At 44.6% G+C, this 17,368-nt stretch overlaps 1 protein-coding gene and 1 long non-coding RNA gene across 3 annotated transcripts in view; one reads left to right on the top strand and one right to left on the bottom strand.

Annotated features, from left to right (window-relative positions):
* ACO2 (aconitase 2) overlaps positions 1-17,368 on the top strand; it is a 56,219-nt gene that overhangs the window by 17,332 nt on the left and 21,519 nt on the right. For both annotated transcript variants that reach the window (XM_072843776.1, XM_072843775.1), the window contains exon 2: positions 16,621-16,757. In XM_072843776.1, the coding sequence (XP_072699877.1) occupies positions 16,621-16,757 (137 nt within the window). The remainder of the gene's footprint in view (positions 1-16,620; positions 16,758-17,368) is intronic.
* Positions 11,197-15,257, bottom strand: LOC140642762 (uncharacterized). The gene is made up of 3 exons (XR_012039160.1): positions 15,118-15,257; positions 14,884-14,991; positions 11,197-11,331 (listed from the first exon to the last, which is right to left on the bottom strand). It is a non-coding gene; the product is annotated as an uncharacterized lncRNA (long non-coding RNA).

The following is a 17,368-nucleotide window of genomic DNA, read 5'->3' as shown; positions in this document are numbered from 1 at the left end:
TGGCTCACTTTGTTCCAGCCAAGCTGGCTTCTCTGTTTTCAGTTACAGGTGGTTTTCCTGCCTTTGCACATGCTGATCTGTGCCTGCAGGTTTCCTTGGATTCCTTCCGCTAAACGCCATTTGATTTGCCTGGCTAACTCCTATAATGTTTCAGTTCTTTATTTTATTTTATTTTATTTTTATTTTATTTATTTTTAAAGATTTTATTTATTTATTCATGAGAGACAGAGAAAGAGAGGCAGAGACACAGGCAGAGGGAGAAGCAGGGGAGCCCGATGTGGGACTTGATCCTAGGACCCCAGGATCATGCCCTGGGCCAAAGGCGGCACTAAACCACTGAACCTGGGCTGCCCTTATTTTTTTTGTTTTTAAGATTTTATTTATTTATTCATAGACAGAGAGAGAGAGGCAGAGACTCAGGCAGAGGGAGAAGCAGGCTCCATGCAGGGAGCCCGATGTGGGACTCAATCCCGGGTCTCTAGGATCACACCCCAGGCTGCAGGCGGCGCCAAAGCCCTGCGCCACCGGGGCTGGGCTGCCCATGTTTCAGTTCTTAGACTAAATATTACTTTCTTGGAGAAGCCCTTCTCCTAGTCTAGTTTAATAAGTTCTCTTGCTTTCTACTATTATAACTGATTAGCTTTCCTTTCATAGTACTTTTCCCTCATGTAGCTGCTTATATGGTCCTTCATTTTTTTTTTTTTTAATTTTATTTATTTATGATAGGCACACAGTGAGAGAGAGAGAGGCAGAGACATAGGCAGAGGGAGAAGCAGGCTCCATGCACCGGGGGCCCGACATGGGATTCGATCCCGGGTCTCTAGGATTGAGCCCTGGGCCAAAGGCAAGCGCCAAACCGCTGTGCCACCCAGGGATCCCCCTTATATGATCCTTCAAATGATTACTTTGTGTCCATTTCTTCCTTAAATTATAAAGTCAGCATGGGCAGGGAAGTGCCTATCTTGCTTATCTCATTAATTTAGGCACCACAGTATAAATTCTTGGACTTGGTAAGTATTTGTTGAAGGAATCAGTAACACTTTAGTTTAAATTAGGGAAGTAGTATGGCAGAAATAGCGCTGACTTGAGAATTGAGCTGATTCAGTTTTCCTAATCACTTTTTAAAAAAATATTTATTTATTAATGAGAGACACACAGAGAGAGAGGCAGAGACACAGGCAGAAGGAGAAGCAGGCTCCATGCAGGGAGCCTGATGTGGGACTCTATCTGGGTCTCCAGGATCAGGCCCTGGCCTGAAGGCAGCACTAAACTGCTGAGCCACCCAGGCCGCCCACTAACCATTGTTAACTAGGTATGTGACCTCGAGCTTTCATTTCTTCATCTGTCAAATGAAGTAAAATACTTGGTGATCAAGGCTTACCTGGGTTTCTATGATAATCAGTGATTCTGGATGAACATTTAATTAGCAGGATTCGGGGCGTCTGGGTGTCTCAGTCAGTTGAGTGTCTGCCTTCGGCTCAAGTCATGATTTCAGGGTCCTGGGATCGAGCCCTGCATCAGGTTCTCTGCTCACTGGGGAGTCTGCTTCTCCCTCTCTCTGCCTGCTGCTCCCCCTGCTTATGTGCTCTTTCTGTCAAATTAATAAAATCTTAAAATACTTAGAGTTCTAAAGGAGTGGGGCCTAGGATAAGAATCCCACTGTTTTTTTTTTTTTGTTTTTTTTTTTAAGGTTTTATTTATTCATAGAGACAGAGAGAGAGGTGCAGAGACACAGGCAGAGGCAGAAGCAGGCATCATGCAGGGAGCCCGATGTGGGACTCGATCCAGGGTCGCCAGGATCACGCCCTGGGCTGCAGGCGGCGCTAAACCGCTGCGCCACCGGGGCTGCCCCAGAATCCCACTGTTTAGTTGACATCTCTACCCAAGTGTCCTCTCCAGAAGCAAACTCCTGCTCTCCCCTTCAAGTCTGTTCTTCACTTGCCTTCCCCATTTCAGCATGTAGCAACTCCATTCTTCCAGTTACTCAGGCCCAAACTCCAGTGTCCTTCTTTTTTTTTTTTTTTATTTAAAGATTTTATTTATTTATTCATGAGAGACACAGAGAGGCAGAGACATAGGCAGAGGGAGAAGCAGGTTCCATGTAGGAAGCCTGATGCGGAACCCGATCCCAGCACTCCGGAATCACGTCCTGAGCCAAAGGCTGACACTCAACCACCGAGCCACCCAAGCATCCCCCCAGTGTCATTCTTGACTCTTCTCTCACATCCCTTGGCCAATCTCTCAGCAGATCTTTTTTTTTTTTTTTTTAAGATTTTTATTTATTTATTCATGGTAGACATAGAGGCAGAGACACAGGCAGAGGGAGAAGTAGGCTCCATGCCGGGAGCCTGGCGCAGGACTCAATCCTGGGACTCCAGGACTGTACCCTGGGCCAAGGCAGGCGCTAAACCGCTGAGCCGTCCAGGGATCCCCTCTCTCAGCAAATCTTAACTGTTACTGCCTTCGGCATATATCCAGACTCTAGCCCCTTCTCACTGCCTCCACCACTCTAACTCTGGTCCATGTCACCATCATCTTTCACGGGGCTGTTACACTAGCCTGCAACCTGGTCCCCCTGCTGCCTTCTGTTCTACATGGAGCAGCCAGAAGGATCCTTGGGAAGAAGTTGGAGCATTGATTCCTGTTCAGAATTCTTCATTAGCTTTTCGCTCAGAGTAAAGTCAGAATCTTTAGTCAATTCTGCAAGATCCTATACAATTTGAATCCTTGTTCTTTTTTCTTTAAGTTTTTTTTTTTTTAATTTTTATTTATTTATGATAGTCACACAGAGAGAGAGAGAGAGAGGCAGAGACATAGGCAGAGGGAGAAGCAGGCTCCATGCACCGGGAGCCCGACGTGGGATTCGATCCCGGGTCTCCAGGATCGCGCCCTGGGCCAAAGGCAGGCGCCAAACCGCTGCGCCACCCGGGGATCCCCCGCTGCGCCACCCAGGGATCCCTGAATCCTTGTTCTTATCTCTTACCAACATTCCCCCTTGTTTGTTCTGCTCTGGCCATGCTGGCTTCTTTGCTGTTTGTTTTGTTTTGTTTTTTAATTTTAAAATTACCATTTTAACCATTTTAAGTATATAGTTCAGTGGCATCAAGTACCTTAGCATGGTTGGGCAGCCATCACCACTTACCATCTCCAGAGCTTTTTTTCATTGTCCTGTACTGAAACTCTGTCCCCATTTAGACACTAACTCCCTATTTCCCTCTTCCCCCAGGCACTGGCAACTACCATCTACTTTCTATCCATTTGTTTATTCCAGGTACCACATGTAACTGGAATTCATAAAGTATTTGTACTTTTGTGACTGGCTTATTCCACTTAGCATAATGCCTTCAAGGTTCACCCACGTTGTAGCATGTGTCAGGATTTTTCAGACTTTTAAAACTCTTTTCAAGGACGCCTGGCTGACTCAGTGGAGCATGCAACTCTTGTTCTCAGGGTTGTGAGTTCGAGCCCTATGTTGAGTTGGGTGGAGAGATTACTTAAAATCTTTTATTTATTCAATCCATTGGCTGAGCCAACCAGGTGCTCCAAAATTTCTTTTCAAGGAATATTCCATTATATGTATGCATCACACTTTATCCATTCATCCATCAATAGATACTTGGGTTGCTGCCACTTTTTGACTGTTATCATAACAATGCTGTTATCAATGTGGGTGTAGAAATACCCCTTTGCTGTTCTTTGAAAACAAAAGTTACCACCTCACTTTAGAGGACCCTTGGGTTTTCTGTAGGAGATGCTTTTCCTTCATTCTGTAGGTTGGCTTGTAAATTTTGTCAGGTCATTGTTCAATGTCACCTTCTCATAGAAGCCTTTCCCAACTATCCTATTTTAAATTGCACCTCCCCACACTGCCCTGGCTCTTTTATCCATCACTCATGCTTCATCCTCTTTCATGATGCTTACCAACATCTGACAGAGGTTTTACTTTTTTCTCTGTCTCTGTCTCCATCTGACTTTCTCAAAGGCTGGGGAATGTCAGGTCCAAGAAGATTGTTTTGTTCATTGCTGTATCCTCAGTGCCTAGAAGAGGGCCTGGCACCCACAGTCACTCAGTAACTATTTGATGGACAGATGAATGAATAAATATGAGTGAATAAGGTTTGGTGGTAGGAGGGAAAAGGGACAGTGAAGAGAGATGGTTTTCCCCAGTCAGCTGTGCTCATCAGTTCTCATATTTCTGGATGCTACTGTGATCCTGAGGGTAAAATTAAAATCTTAGCTTTTTCTTCCTCGTATCTTCTCCAGTGATTGTACCTGCCCCCCGAAACCCCCCAAACAGTTGTGTTCTGGAGAAGTTGCATGACAGCCCAGAATGTGCACACAATTGAGGGGATCAACATGAGTTTGCAGGTGTTAAATCTCATCAAGGAAACCAAAACAACACCTCCCCCACTGTGTGCCAAACAAACCATTTTCCACTATTAGATCATTACTTAAAGGGCCTTTTTTAACATGAAAGGTATAGGAAGGCAAGATTCAAAACAAAAGACATGTTTTAAATTTAATAAATTTGACTTTTTAAAAAAATTTGCTTATGTTGTCTTTATTTTTCCAATTTTCTTGGTGGATAGCTGTGCGCAGAGAGGCACCAAGCAGGTGGCTGAGGCCTGGGTGCCTCTGGCACCACAGACTGAACAGAACCATGGTAGAGAGCCTGATGATGCTCAGCAAAGGTCCAGGGTGATCGTGAACCAGTCATTTCTTAGGGCTATTTGGCCCTGACATTTGTAACTCTCTAAATTGTGAGTTCTCTCAGGTGTTGTTCAAATTGCCCTATCCTGACCTGTCATTGGATCATGAAATGAATGGAGTGAGATTTTTGCCTTCAAGAAAAGATAATCTATAATGCTAAGGGAAAAAAGGAAGACACAAAGAGCCCCTATGGTGTGATTTATATGCACTAGCCACAGTAGATAGACCTCATGTCTTCAGTAGCAACTTTAATACTACCACCCTTTTTGTTTTCATGTCTGCCTTATCCTACCAGATTGTGATCCTGCCCGTAGGGACAGCGTGGTGGTGGTGGAATTTAGTGGGTATAGCTAAGCTTTCCTCAGGCACGCTGTACCACATGGGACATAGGTGTGCGGAGATCCTGACCTCCCCCCCACCTCCCCACCCCCACCATTGCCTCCCAGCGGCTCGCTGATCTGTTTACCTAGCTGTAATGTCCAAAAAATAAGGTATTTTATTCATGGGCCTTAACTTGGAAGGGGTGGGAACCATGTGGTAACAGTGTTTGGCACCTAGGAAGGTATTTGTTGTTTGTTAAATGAGGTAGTCTAGACAGAGGTTATTCTTCCTTATTAATATTTTAAAATAGAAAGAGTAAGCAGTTTGGTCAGTCGAGGCGGCCAATAATAAGCATGTACCGTTCTGAATCTGTTTCGCTTTCTGTGACACCATCCTGGGTTGCGTTTTATGTGCGCATACATACATAGTGTTGCATCCTCACCCATGTGTAAATGAAGGCGAAGGCTATGGCTAATTCGGAAAAGCCTGAGCTCTGGAGGTTTTCTTCCCTGGTACAGATAAATCTATTCTGACATTGCTACATTTTCCTCTGGGCCTTTGGGGAATACACGGGTTTATCTGAGAACCTGCTTGCTGGGGAGGAATATTTATAGAATCTCTGAGCTGGAAAGAACTTTGGAGAACATCTAGTCAGTGGTTGCCAGACATGGCAATATCAGAGTGACTTGGTAGTCTTTACCGAGGCTTAGGCTCTACCCCAGGTGATTCTGATGGAGAGGTCTGGGCGTGGTAGGGCCTAGAAGCTGAAACCTCTCAGGTGGCTTTGATGCAGCTGGAATGATCCACTTCTCCCATTTCATAGATGGGGAAAGGGAGACACAGAAAAGTGAGATTACTGCAAGGGTACCTAGTGGCCTAGCTAGGAGGCCAGATCTCTGGACTCCCATGCCCCGAATGTTCCTTCTTGTCACGTGGGGGGCTCTCTGTTTGATCCACACATGAGGAAGTAGCCCATGGGGCAGGCACACCATGGCTCTTTGGCTGTCTGAGCGTGGTGCCCTCATCGGAATGTTGGATTGCAAAATTAGAGTTCAAGGACAAAAATACAGTGACACTAGGGGATTTCAGCTCCCTCTACGCCAGCTGAAAACAGCTTGCTATCTTTTTAGCTACACATCACCTTAATACAAATTTGGAGAATTATAGGAAAAGAAAAATAAAAAAATATAAGAAAAATTTCCCACTTAACCCAAACATTTTTTATGATGTTAGTGCATTTCCTTTTGGTCTTTTTTCCCCTGTGAACATGAGTTTTAGCATTGTAGACAGTGTTTTCATTTATTATTATATCACAGACACTTTCCTGTGTTGCTACTTAGTATTTAAACCTATCATTCCTATCCATAGAAATTAAACATGTTAAGTTGCTTTTAGTTTTAGGGGCTATAAGTAGTAATGCAGTGAACTACTCAACGCATACAGTATCATTTTCATGTTTAGAATTATTTCTCAAGGATAGATTTTCAGATATAGAATGTGGGGGACGCCTGGGTGGCTCAGTGGTTGAGCATCTGCCTTTGGCTCAGGGTGTGATCCCGAGATCTGGGATCGAGTCCCACATCAGGCTCCCTGCATGGAGCCTGCTTCTCTCTCTGCCTATGTCTCTGCTTCTCTCTCTGTGTCTCATGAATAAATAAATAAAAATCTTAAAAAACAAAAGATATGGAATTGCTGGGTCAGAGGGTAAGGATATTACTGTGGGTTTCATACTGACAAACTGTTTTATGAAAAAGATCAGTTTGCTTTTACTCCACAGCAAGCAGTCTGCAAGAATATTTATTTTTGGTTTTGAGCATTTAATTTTTAATTAAAAATTAACAGTTATATTTTTTCTAATTATAAGAAATATTAGGGGTGCCTGGCTGGCTTAATAGGTGGAGCATGCAACTCTTGATCTTGGGGTGGTGAGTTTGAGCCCCACGTTGGGAGTAGAGATTACTTAAAAAACAAAAAAGAAGGAAATTTAAACCATAATTGTTGTCTTTCTCAAAGTATTTTTTTGTTATAAAATTTTACACATAAAGAAAAGTAGAAAGTAGTAGCAAGAACACCCATATACATGCCTACCATCTTGTTTGAACAGTTAGTAACATTTTGTTTTACTTGCTTGCTTCACTATGTAGTTTTTAATTATTTTTTATTATTTTTTTCTTGACCATTTCAAAATAAATTGAAGGCATTGTGACACCTCATTCCTAAAAACTTACAACATTTGTTTCTTAATAAGTTAGTTAGCTATGGAACTATAATGCCATTATCTGTTCTCCCAAAAATGTCTTTGGTAGTGGTCTTTTTCCAAATCAGGATGTAATAAAAAAAATTTACACATTGTATTTACTCTTTTAAAGGTCTTTCTTACTCTAGAACACTCTCAACCCCCACCTCCCATACACCTTGTTTACCCTGTCATGTTGACTTTTCAGAGATACCAGGCCAGTTTTCTTGTAGAAAGTCCACATCCTGGATTTGATTGATTGTCGTTTCTTTCCATGATTTCCCCTTGGGCTGTGGCTAAGGTCCCAGTGCCTGTTTAGATTCAGGTTAAACATTTTTTGAACAAGAATTCTTTTTTCCTTCGTATTTATTTTTTTAAGTAAATTCTGCCCCTGAGGTGGGGCTTGAATCCATGACCCCAGGATCAAGTGTCTCATGCTCTACTGACTGAGCCAGCCAGGCACCCTGACAAGAATTCTTCTTAGGTGTTGCTGTCCCACCAGGTAGATGAGTGTCACGTACTCTTGCTATTGGTAATGCTAAGCTTGATCTCTGGGTTAAGGTAATGGTTGCCCTTCTAGTATAAAGGTATTTTTTTTCCCTCTTCCCTTTTTTTTTTTTTTTTTTTTATTTTACTTATTCATGAGAGACACATAGGCAGAGGGAGAACCCTACAGGGAGCCTGATGCAGGACTTGATCCCAGGACCTCGGGATCATACCCTGAGCCGAAGGGAGATACTCAACTGCTGAGCCACCCGGGCATCCCCTAATTTTTTTTTTTTTTTTTGAAGATTTTATTTGACAGAAAGTGCAGGAGGAGGGGAGGAGGGGCAGAGAGAGGGAGAGGCAGACTCCTCGCTGAGCAGGGAACCCCCCACACAGGGCTCCATCCTAGGACCCTGGGATCATGACCTGAGCCTGAAGGCAGTCACTTAACTGACTGAGCCACCCAGGCGTCCCTGTGTCTTCCTTATTAATGATAAATTCCTGTAAATCGCTGAAACAAGGGTTTATTTTTTTAAAAAATTGTTGATTGTCAAATTGCCAGTAAATGATTGTATTAACACCATTCCACAGTCCACATGCTTTCTGCACCTGTTTGCCTTGCTCATTCTTTTTTCTTGGTTACAAAAGGAGCTCCTATATCCTATATATCACATTACATTTAAAAGTTATAGAGGGGATCCCTGGGTGGCTCAGCGGTTTGGTGCCTGCCTTCAGCCCAGGGTGTGATCCTGGAGTCCTGGGATCGAGTCCCGCATCAGGCTTCCTACGTGGAGCCTGCTTCTCCCTCTGCCTGTGTCTCTGCCTCTCTCTCTCTCTGTGTGTCTCTCATGAATAAATAAATAAAATCTTAAAAAAAAAGAGAAATACTTGGCCTAGAAAGTAAAAGTGCCCATAATTCTAATTCTTAGAGATAATTGCTATGCACAGTTCAGACATATCATTTTTAAAACATATCTATATGTGTGAATTGTTATTTACAATTATATAGAAATGAGCTCTTATTATAATGCCATCTTCTACTTATTTTTTCCCTGAATGTGTCATGGAAGTTTTTCTCTCCCAGTAAAGGTAGATCTACCTTATTATTTTTTTAAAAGGTAAAATATGTAACATAAATGTTGACATTTTAACCATATTTAAGTATTCAATTCAGTGGCATTAATTACATTCACAGTGTTATAGGACCACCACCTCTAATTATTTCCTTTTTTAAAAAAGTTTTTAATTAAGTAAACTCTATACCCAACATGGAGCTCAAACTCATGACACTGAGATCGAGTCACACAAGCCAGCCAAGCACCCCTCTAGTTAATTCTTTTTTTTTTTTTAAGATTTTATTTATTTATTTATTCATGAGAGACAGAGAGACAGAGAGAGAGAGAGAGAGGCAGAGACACAGGCAGAGGGAGAAGCAGGCTCCATGCAGGGAGCCTGACATGGGACTCGATCCCGGGTCTCCAGGATCATGCCCTGGGCTAAAGGCAACGCTAAACCACTGAGCCACCTGGGCTGCCCTAGTTAATTCTTTTTAAATGGCTGTAAGATGGCATTCCTTGGTGGATGAACCAGAATTTATTCAATCAGTGCCCTATTTTTTGGACAGTTGGTTGTTCTCTTAAGAATGGTGCCGCAGGGATGCCTGGGTGGCTCAGTGGTTGAGTGTCTGCCTTCAGCTCAGGGCGTGATCCTGGGGTCCTGGAATCAAGTCCCTCATAGGGCTCCCTACAGGGAGCCTGCTTCTCCCTCTGCCTATTTCTCTGCTTCTCTCTCTCTCTCTGTGTCTCTCATGAATAAATAAAATCTTTTGAAAAAGTTAATTTTAAAAAAGTGCTGCAGAGAATATCCTTGCCTATCTGTGTTCATTTATGTGAGCTAGCTTTCTGGAATTGGGGAAAGCTAGTTAGAAGATACAAACGTTTTACATTTCTTTCTTTCTTTTCTTTTTTTTTTTTTTTTACATTTTACATTTCAATAAATATTACCTAATTGTCTTTCAAAAACACTGAACCTGTGAATTCCTGGATGGCTCAGTTAAGCCTCTGGTAAGCGGTTAAGCACCTGACTCTTGATCTTGGCTCAGGTCTTGACCTCAGGGTCGTGAGTTCAAGCCCTGTGTTGGGTCCACACTGGGTGTAGTGCCTACTTAAGAAAAAAAAAAGTGTTGTTACAGTGTTTATACTGTAACCAAGAGCATCTGAGACTGGTAAATTATTGATTTGTCTTGTTAACTATTTGCTCTCACAAGGTTAACCAGACCTGCTCTGTGTTTAACCCTGTTCAAATTGAAGAGCTAGTTGGCCAAACAGAAGCAAGAATAATAGTTTAATTGATACTTATGTAGTACGTATATCAGACCTAGTGTTCAGGCATGGGAAATTTATTATGAATAAACTGACACATCCCTCCTCAGTGGAACTTACACACCAATGGAGACAGATACCATCTCACAAATGAATGTCAAGAAGTAGCAAGTAGGCATAGATAATAGGAGGCTTTGGTTGGGCTGGGAGTTCAGGAAGGATTCCCTGTCCCTGTTAATTTGGAATTTGAAGGATCAATGGGAATGATATAGGCAAAGAGCAGATTAGGAATGAAGGGTAGACAGAGAACATTCTGAGCTGCACAAACAGCATGTGCAAAGGTACTGTGGCAGATCCCTTTAGATTTTTTTTTTTTACTGGCCAATGAAGTTCAACATATTCGGTGCCTTTGAGGAAGGCAAATTCAGAATCACTGAGAGACCAAATAGAAGAGATCCCACCTCCAGGACCTTATAAGTAGAGAGATGAGAGGCTTTCCTAGGAAAATTCTGAGAAATTGCAAGTCATCTGCAGGAGAGAAGGCAGAGATGCACCAAAAGACATCAGCTTATATTTTTAGAATAAGTTGGGGAAAGCTGGAGGGCTTAGAAATTGTATGGCCACTGGAATACATGAGAAGATGGTCAAGAATGTGAAAGGCCCAGCCAAGCTAAATCTTCTGAAAAATGATCAACCAAAGAGCTTTTTTTTTTTTTTTTTTAAGATTTTATTTATTCATGAGAATACATAGAGATGAGAGAGAGAGAGGCAGAGACACAGGTAGAGGGAGAAGCAGGCTCCATGCAGGGAGCCCAACATGGGACTTGATCCCAGGTCTCCAGGATCACGCCCTGGGCTGAAGGCAGCACTAAACCACTGAGCCACCTGGGCTACCCCAAAAGAGCTTTTAAAACTGTGTGCAGTAAGTGAAAGAAGAGACCTGCTGCTTCTTCCAGCATCCAGAGGAAGAACACAGCTTCACATCTCACTCTGCATCTGTCTCCTCTATGAAGGAAAATAATACAGTGTAACATGTAGTGAATAGGCTCTGTGCCAAAACCCAGTGTAGGCTATTTTATTGAATAGTAACACTATGAAGTTTATCTCAATTTTCTCTATGGAGAAACTAAGGCTTGGGGAGGCTAAGTAACTTGTCCAGGGCCACAGCAGCTCAGTGGTGGTGCAGGGTTGGGCAGAGTACAGATCTTCAGTCCAGACAAACCATCATACTGTGCCACCTTCGGTGAGAAAGGGGGGCTGTGAGAGGTGAGAGAGTAGCAGAAGTCAGGGGAACTGATCCATCTCAGGAGACAGACCTGAACTTGTATCCCGGATTCCCTGCTCACCACTTACCAGTATATGACTTAACGTCCCTGGTCTGCAGTTCCTGTATCTGTAAGACCAGAATGGCAGTGACCTGGCCCTGTTGTCACAGGAATTCAAAACTAGGCACAGAAAGTGCTTGACACTAGAGCAGGGGCTTAATAAGTAACGGCTGTTTTATTCTTATTTGGGAAGCAGAGATCACCCATAATGTAATCATCTTACATTGTGAGATTTGTTGGGTTCATGAATGAGTGCTACATAATGTCCTCGCCTTTGAAGTCCGTCTCTGGGGTAAGCCTACCAGTGTGGGGGAGCGCTCCAGAGTTTACACGTGACCTTTCGTGCATGTCAGCCCCTCACAGCACTGTTCTGAAGTGGGAATGAGGCTGAGATTTCACCTGTTCTAGGTGCGAAAAACTAAGGCCTTGAGGGATGAAGTGAATTGTGTAGGGTCTCGGCAAAGCTAGTATCTTCTACTTTTTGTTGGGATTAGTAGATAGAGTAGTGAGAATGAGTATTGATTTCTGCAGAGAGTTTGGTCAATCAGGTAGTCCTTAACAACAAGCAAGGCTCTTAGTGGCAATGCACTGAGGTGGCTATTGGGACACCTGGCTGGCTCAGTCCATAGAACATGTAACTTTTGATCTCAGGTCAAGAGTTCAAGCCCTATGTTGGGCATGGAGCCTACTTGAAAGAAGATACAGTTAGGGGGCTGTTGAAGTGGATAGAATACCTAGACCTTGGGAGTGTTGCTATATAGACCACTGTTGACCTGACCAAGTGTCTGCCCTGGGGAGCCTGGCCTGGAATGGGTCACATTGGTGGTTAGACTTGGATAAATAGCCTAGGAATTGTGCTGTTTGTGGCTGACACACACTGGGAGGGCCAGTCTGTCAGAACATAGGGTGACTGACCAGGACTTCTATGGACTACAGGGGCAGGAGGCAGACAGAAACCAATGATGAAATTAAATCAAGATTAAAGTAGAGTTTTGTGCAAAAAACCGAGCCTACAAGTATAGCATGGCTTGAGAGTAGTCAATTGAGAAAGATGGCTATTCTGGAATAGAATATCTGGAAGGAATGGTGGGGATCCACAGTGAGGTGGGCTGTCATAGGCTGGTAGCAGCTTTAAAGGAAGTGAAGACCCTTTGTCCTCAGCACAGGGCATGGTCGGGCTATTGTGGAATTGGGAAAACTGCCATGTATGGGGACAGTTGAAAATAACTCTGGGCCACCTTTGGCCAAGAGGAGATTTTAGAGAAGATGACAGGGCACAGCTCACTTCAAGTAAGTGAGGGACCCCACCCTGGAGACTGAGTCATTGACGTGGGTAGCGTGTAGGATGATGTATTTTTAACAGACGCAGGAGTTTGTGATGCATCCAAGGTCTGGGAGTCGTTGTCCTGAGGAAGAGAGGCTGGGTCCCTGAGGGTGGACCCCAGCTGGAAAGCAGTCTATACAAGGAAGCTGAGTTTGGCCAAGCGTGCAGGAGAATATTCTGAAATTATGCGGGAGTGGGTTGTATGGTTGTGTGGGATTATGAACTCTTGGCGTGGTAGGTGTGTGGGTGGTGCTCTGAACTTAAAAGCATAAAGTCACCTTTATAGAAGAAGGGCTCTAATGAACGTACGAGTTGTTCGGGCTTCCTAAATACGCTTTCCTTCCCTATTAGTGTATAAACCTGAGCCGTCCCATGTGGCAGTTTCATTTCAAGTTTATTAAAATTGAATAACATTGAAAACTCCTCAGCTGCACTCACCACCCTCCAAGTTGCTCTGCAGCCACATGTGGCTAGTGGCCAGTGTATTGGTTGTACGGATCTAGAACACATCCATCATGGCAGGAAGTCCTGGCCAGTGCTGGCTGTTGTGCACAGATGTTTGGAAAGCAGGACACATGGTGATCAAGGGTTGAGCACGCAATGATTTTATTTGTTACTAACAGTGGAGTTCATCTCCATTTTGGAGGGAAGGCTTGGGGAGTTATGTAACATGCCCAGGGCAACAGCAGGTAAGTGGGTCAGTCAGGCTGGATTTGAGTCCCACTTGCTAGCTGTGGCCTTAGTCACTTGTTGCAAGCCTCGATTTCCTGACTTGGAACCTGGGCTAATTAAGATTAGAGACACTTCACTGGATGGCGGTGAGGATGTGATGATGTAATGCTCGCCAAGTGCTTAGCATAGTGCTGGCATCACTGGGCGTTAATAAATAATTTTCTCATATCCATAAGTTGTAGTCTATATGCGAACATATTATTTTGTCTTTTTCCCCCCAATGGGCATTGTTTCTTAAACTATATATCTATCTGGTTAAAGCTTTTTACTAATTTTTTATTTTAAGTAGGCTCCATGCCCAGCATAGGGCTTGAACTCACCACTCAGAGCTCAAGAGTTGCTTGCTTTACCAACTGAGCCAGCCAGGCACCCTGAACCTATTTTTTAGATATCAGTGTGTCCATGGATTGCATAAGTGTTCCCTTGCTGTAGGGAATTTGGGACTTTACCTTTTCTCTACACTATATGATTATGATTACAGTTAATTGTTTTGCCTCCTGGGCCAAACACTGGGTAGTGTTATATTTTTTTATAACTAATTATGTGAGGAGGAGGAGGGACAGTGGGAGAATCTTCTCTTTTTATAAGGTTTATTTGCGAGAGAGCACAAGAGTGGGAGGGGGAGGTGTGGGGGTGAGAGGAGCAGAGAGAGGGACAAACACTCCTCCCTGAACCTGGAGCTCTGGGGCAGGGCCCAGTCCCACGACCCTGAGATCATGACCGAGCTGAAATTGAGTCGGGTGCTTAACCGACTGAGCCACCCAGCCCCTTTATTTTTATTTCTAAGGAAACTTAAGCTTAGGATAATTAATTTACAAAAAGAAAGGTAGATCTGATCTGTATATGGACATTGGAAAGGCGTCTAAGGTGTGTTGATAAATGAGAAGAGCAAGTTGCAGAACAGCTTGTGTGGTTTCTCTTACGGGGGTAATAATAGAAACTGTGCCAGTACTTTATGTAACCTCTGCTAATCCCCACAACAGCTCTGAGGAAACAAGTGCTTAGGGTAAATTGACCAAGATGACTTGATAGTCAGTGGCCCTGTGCTTTCCCCAGCCGCCTGCTGTATACCTGCTGTATACCATGTCCTGCCTGTGCACAGGCTGTTGAAAGTCCTTTGATGCGCTATTGGTGGGTTCTTCACACCTACCCTGAGAGGCAGATAGTGAAGATTTCCCTGGGAAAGGGTAAGGGGTCTGCAGTCTGCACTGGGGAGGACCCTCCTGCTGTGGTGGTCAGGTGGATGATGGTTGGGGCCCCGTTTCCTAATGGGGTCGGTTCTCACTAATGAGTGACCCGAAAAGGTAATGGCAGCTGTGTACCTGTACTGGTTCAGATGCCGGGCTTGGCTAAGTTTGGATTTAAATGTTCCGGTGACATAGAGAAGGGGGCCTGGGATAGTGGCTTGAGCTTTGCCTCTTTCCTTACCTGTCAGGATGATTCTCTAGACCAGGACTGTCAGCTAGAAGGGAAGCAGCCATTCCTTCCCCTCTCATTTTTGGAGGTTCCTGAAATCTTCCCTGATCACAGTGTACCCTGTGAAAGTTGTCACAGTTTAAGATCAACTAACACAAACCCCATCGTGACAATCAATTACCTAGTACTGCAAAGCAAATTGCCCCCACATTTAAAGGCTTAAAACAATAAACATTTCTCTCTCACAGTTTCTGTGGACCAGGAATTTGGGAGCGGCTTGGCTGGATGGTTCTAGCGTGGGGTCACTCAAGAAATCATAATCCAGGTGTTGATCAGAACTGTGGTTACCTGAAGGCTTGGCCTTGGGCTAGAGTACCCACATGCAAGGTGGTGCTCGTTATTGGCAAAAAGCCTCAGAGAGTCTATCTGAGTGGACCTCTCCCAGCACTGCCTTAATGTCTTAACACAGCGACTGTCTTTAACCTTTATGACTAGTCTTGGAGGTCACAAAGCCTCACTTATGTCCCATTCTAGTCATTAGAAGTTAAGTCCGTCTGCTGCACATTAAAGGGGGTCACCTTTAGAGACGCCTGGGTAGCTCAACAGTTGAGTGTCTGCCTTCAGCTCAGAGCATGATCCCAGAGCCCTGGGATCAAGTCCTACATTGGGCTCCCTGTGGGGAGTCTGCTTCGTCTGCTTCTTCCCTCTGCCTGTGCCTCTGCCTCTCTCTCTCTTTCTCTCTCTCTCTCACATGAATAGATAAATAAAATCTTTTTAGAAAGGTGTGTGTGTGGGGGGGAGATATCAGAGCTCATGCACAGGGTTTTCCTCATTTTTCCATTCATTCAGTAATTATTTATTAAGTCTGCTATGTCCCAGGAGTCCAGATACAGAAATGGGTAAGACAAAGAAGGCTTGATTCTTTTTTTTCTTTTTTTTTTTTTAATTTATTTATGATAGTCACACAAAGAGAGAGAGAGAGAGAGAGAGAGGCAGAGACATAGGCAGAGGAGAAGCAGGCACCATGCACCGGGAGCCCGACGTGGGATTCGATCCCGGGTCTCCAGGATCGCGCCCTGGGCCAAAGGCAGGCACCAAACCGCTGCGCCACCCAGGGATCCCAGAAGGCTTGATTCTAACCCTCAAGGAACATATTGCATAGATAGAATGACAGCTAGGATTTGGTTAGTGCTTTACAGCCTCGTGAGGACTATCCCATATGTTGATATTTAACCATCCTGATAACCCGGTGTGATCACTGTGGCCGGTGGTAGCCCACTGCCCATCTCCTCTGGGGCTGAGATGATGGAGGATTTTTCTAAGTTGATAGAACTTGACTTTGATTCCAGCAATTCTGACTGCAAATCCCTTGCACTTCCTCCTGCCACGGGGACCGTTCCTGTGGCTACTGGATCATCCCCTGCCTTAGAAGAGGACACAGAAGCTGCAGTCACCCGGGAGTTCTCGATACTTCCTCATTTTTTTTTAAAGATCTTATTTATTTATTCATGAGAGACACAGAGAGAAAGAGAGGCAGAGACACAGGCAAAGGGAGAAGCAGGCTTCATGCAGGGAGCCCGACATGGGACTCGATCCCGGGTGTCCAGGATCACACCTCAGGCTGCAGGCAGCGCTAAGCCGCTGCGCCACCGGGGCTGCCCTACTTCCTCATTTTTTTTCCACCACACTTCCAGGGGGGGACCACCCTAAATACTCTGTTGACAGTAGCTGTTGTCTTTCTTCTTGCAGAAAGCCCTGGGTGTGCGGCAGTACCATGTGGCCTCAGTTTTGTGCCAACGGGCCAAGGTGGCCATGAGCCACTTTGAGCCTCACGAATACATCCGCTATGACCTGCTAGAGAAGAACATTGACATTGTTCGCAAACGGTAAGGCTGAGGGGCGGGGGGCACTGTAGGGACTGCCACAGTGTGCTGCTTCTGCTTCCTGCCCTTTTCAGTCAGCACGGGAGGTGCTTGGTAAAGGAAGACTGTTGATGACAGTAGGATCATGGCCTTTAGGGTATGAAGTTCCCTGCCGAGGAACGACATTGCAGATTGGTGATGGGCCTTGGCCTTCTCTGCTAAGAAAGAATCTCTTGTCAAGTAGCCTGGTGATTTGGGCAATAGGGAAGGTCTCAGACACTCTTTGGTGCTGTGACTTGGTCCTCCCAACAGCCCTTTCCAGCACTTTCCAGCACAGACTACTGGCCCTAAGCCAGCCCCCTGGGATCCGCCAGGCCCAAAGGCTAGAGAACTGTCTGTATTTCCTCTTCAGTGTGTTGGCCTAGAGGAGAGCTCAGGCTTCAGACCCGGAAGAGAGCTCAGGTGGGATCTTGAGAATATCTTTTTTTTTCCGGGCCTCCCTTTCCTCGTTTGGTAAAATGGCAGCTGTTTTTGCATTTCTCTCGTGTGTGCCAGGTCCTAGGCTAGATGCTGGCACCAGAAGAATGGATACGATGCTACAGGAGGATGACGTGTGGGGGCTGGTAGCACATAGC

Source organism: Canis lupus, chromosome 11 (assembly GCF_048164855.1).
Source record: "Canis lupus baileyi chromosome 11, mCanLup2.hap1, whole genome shotgun sequence".
In the NCBI taxonomy this organism is placed as follows: Eukaryota; Metazoa; Chordata; class Mammalia; order Carnivora; family Canidae; genus Canis; species Canis lupus.
This window is presented reverse-complemented; position numbering and strand designations above follow the sequence as displayed.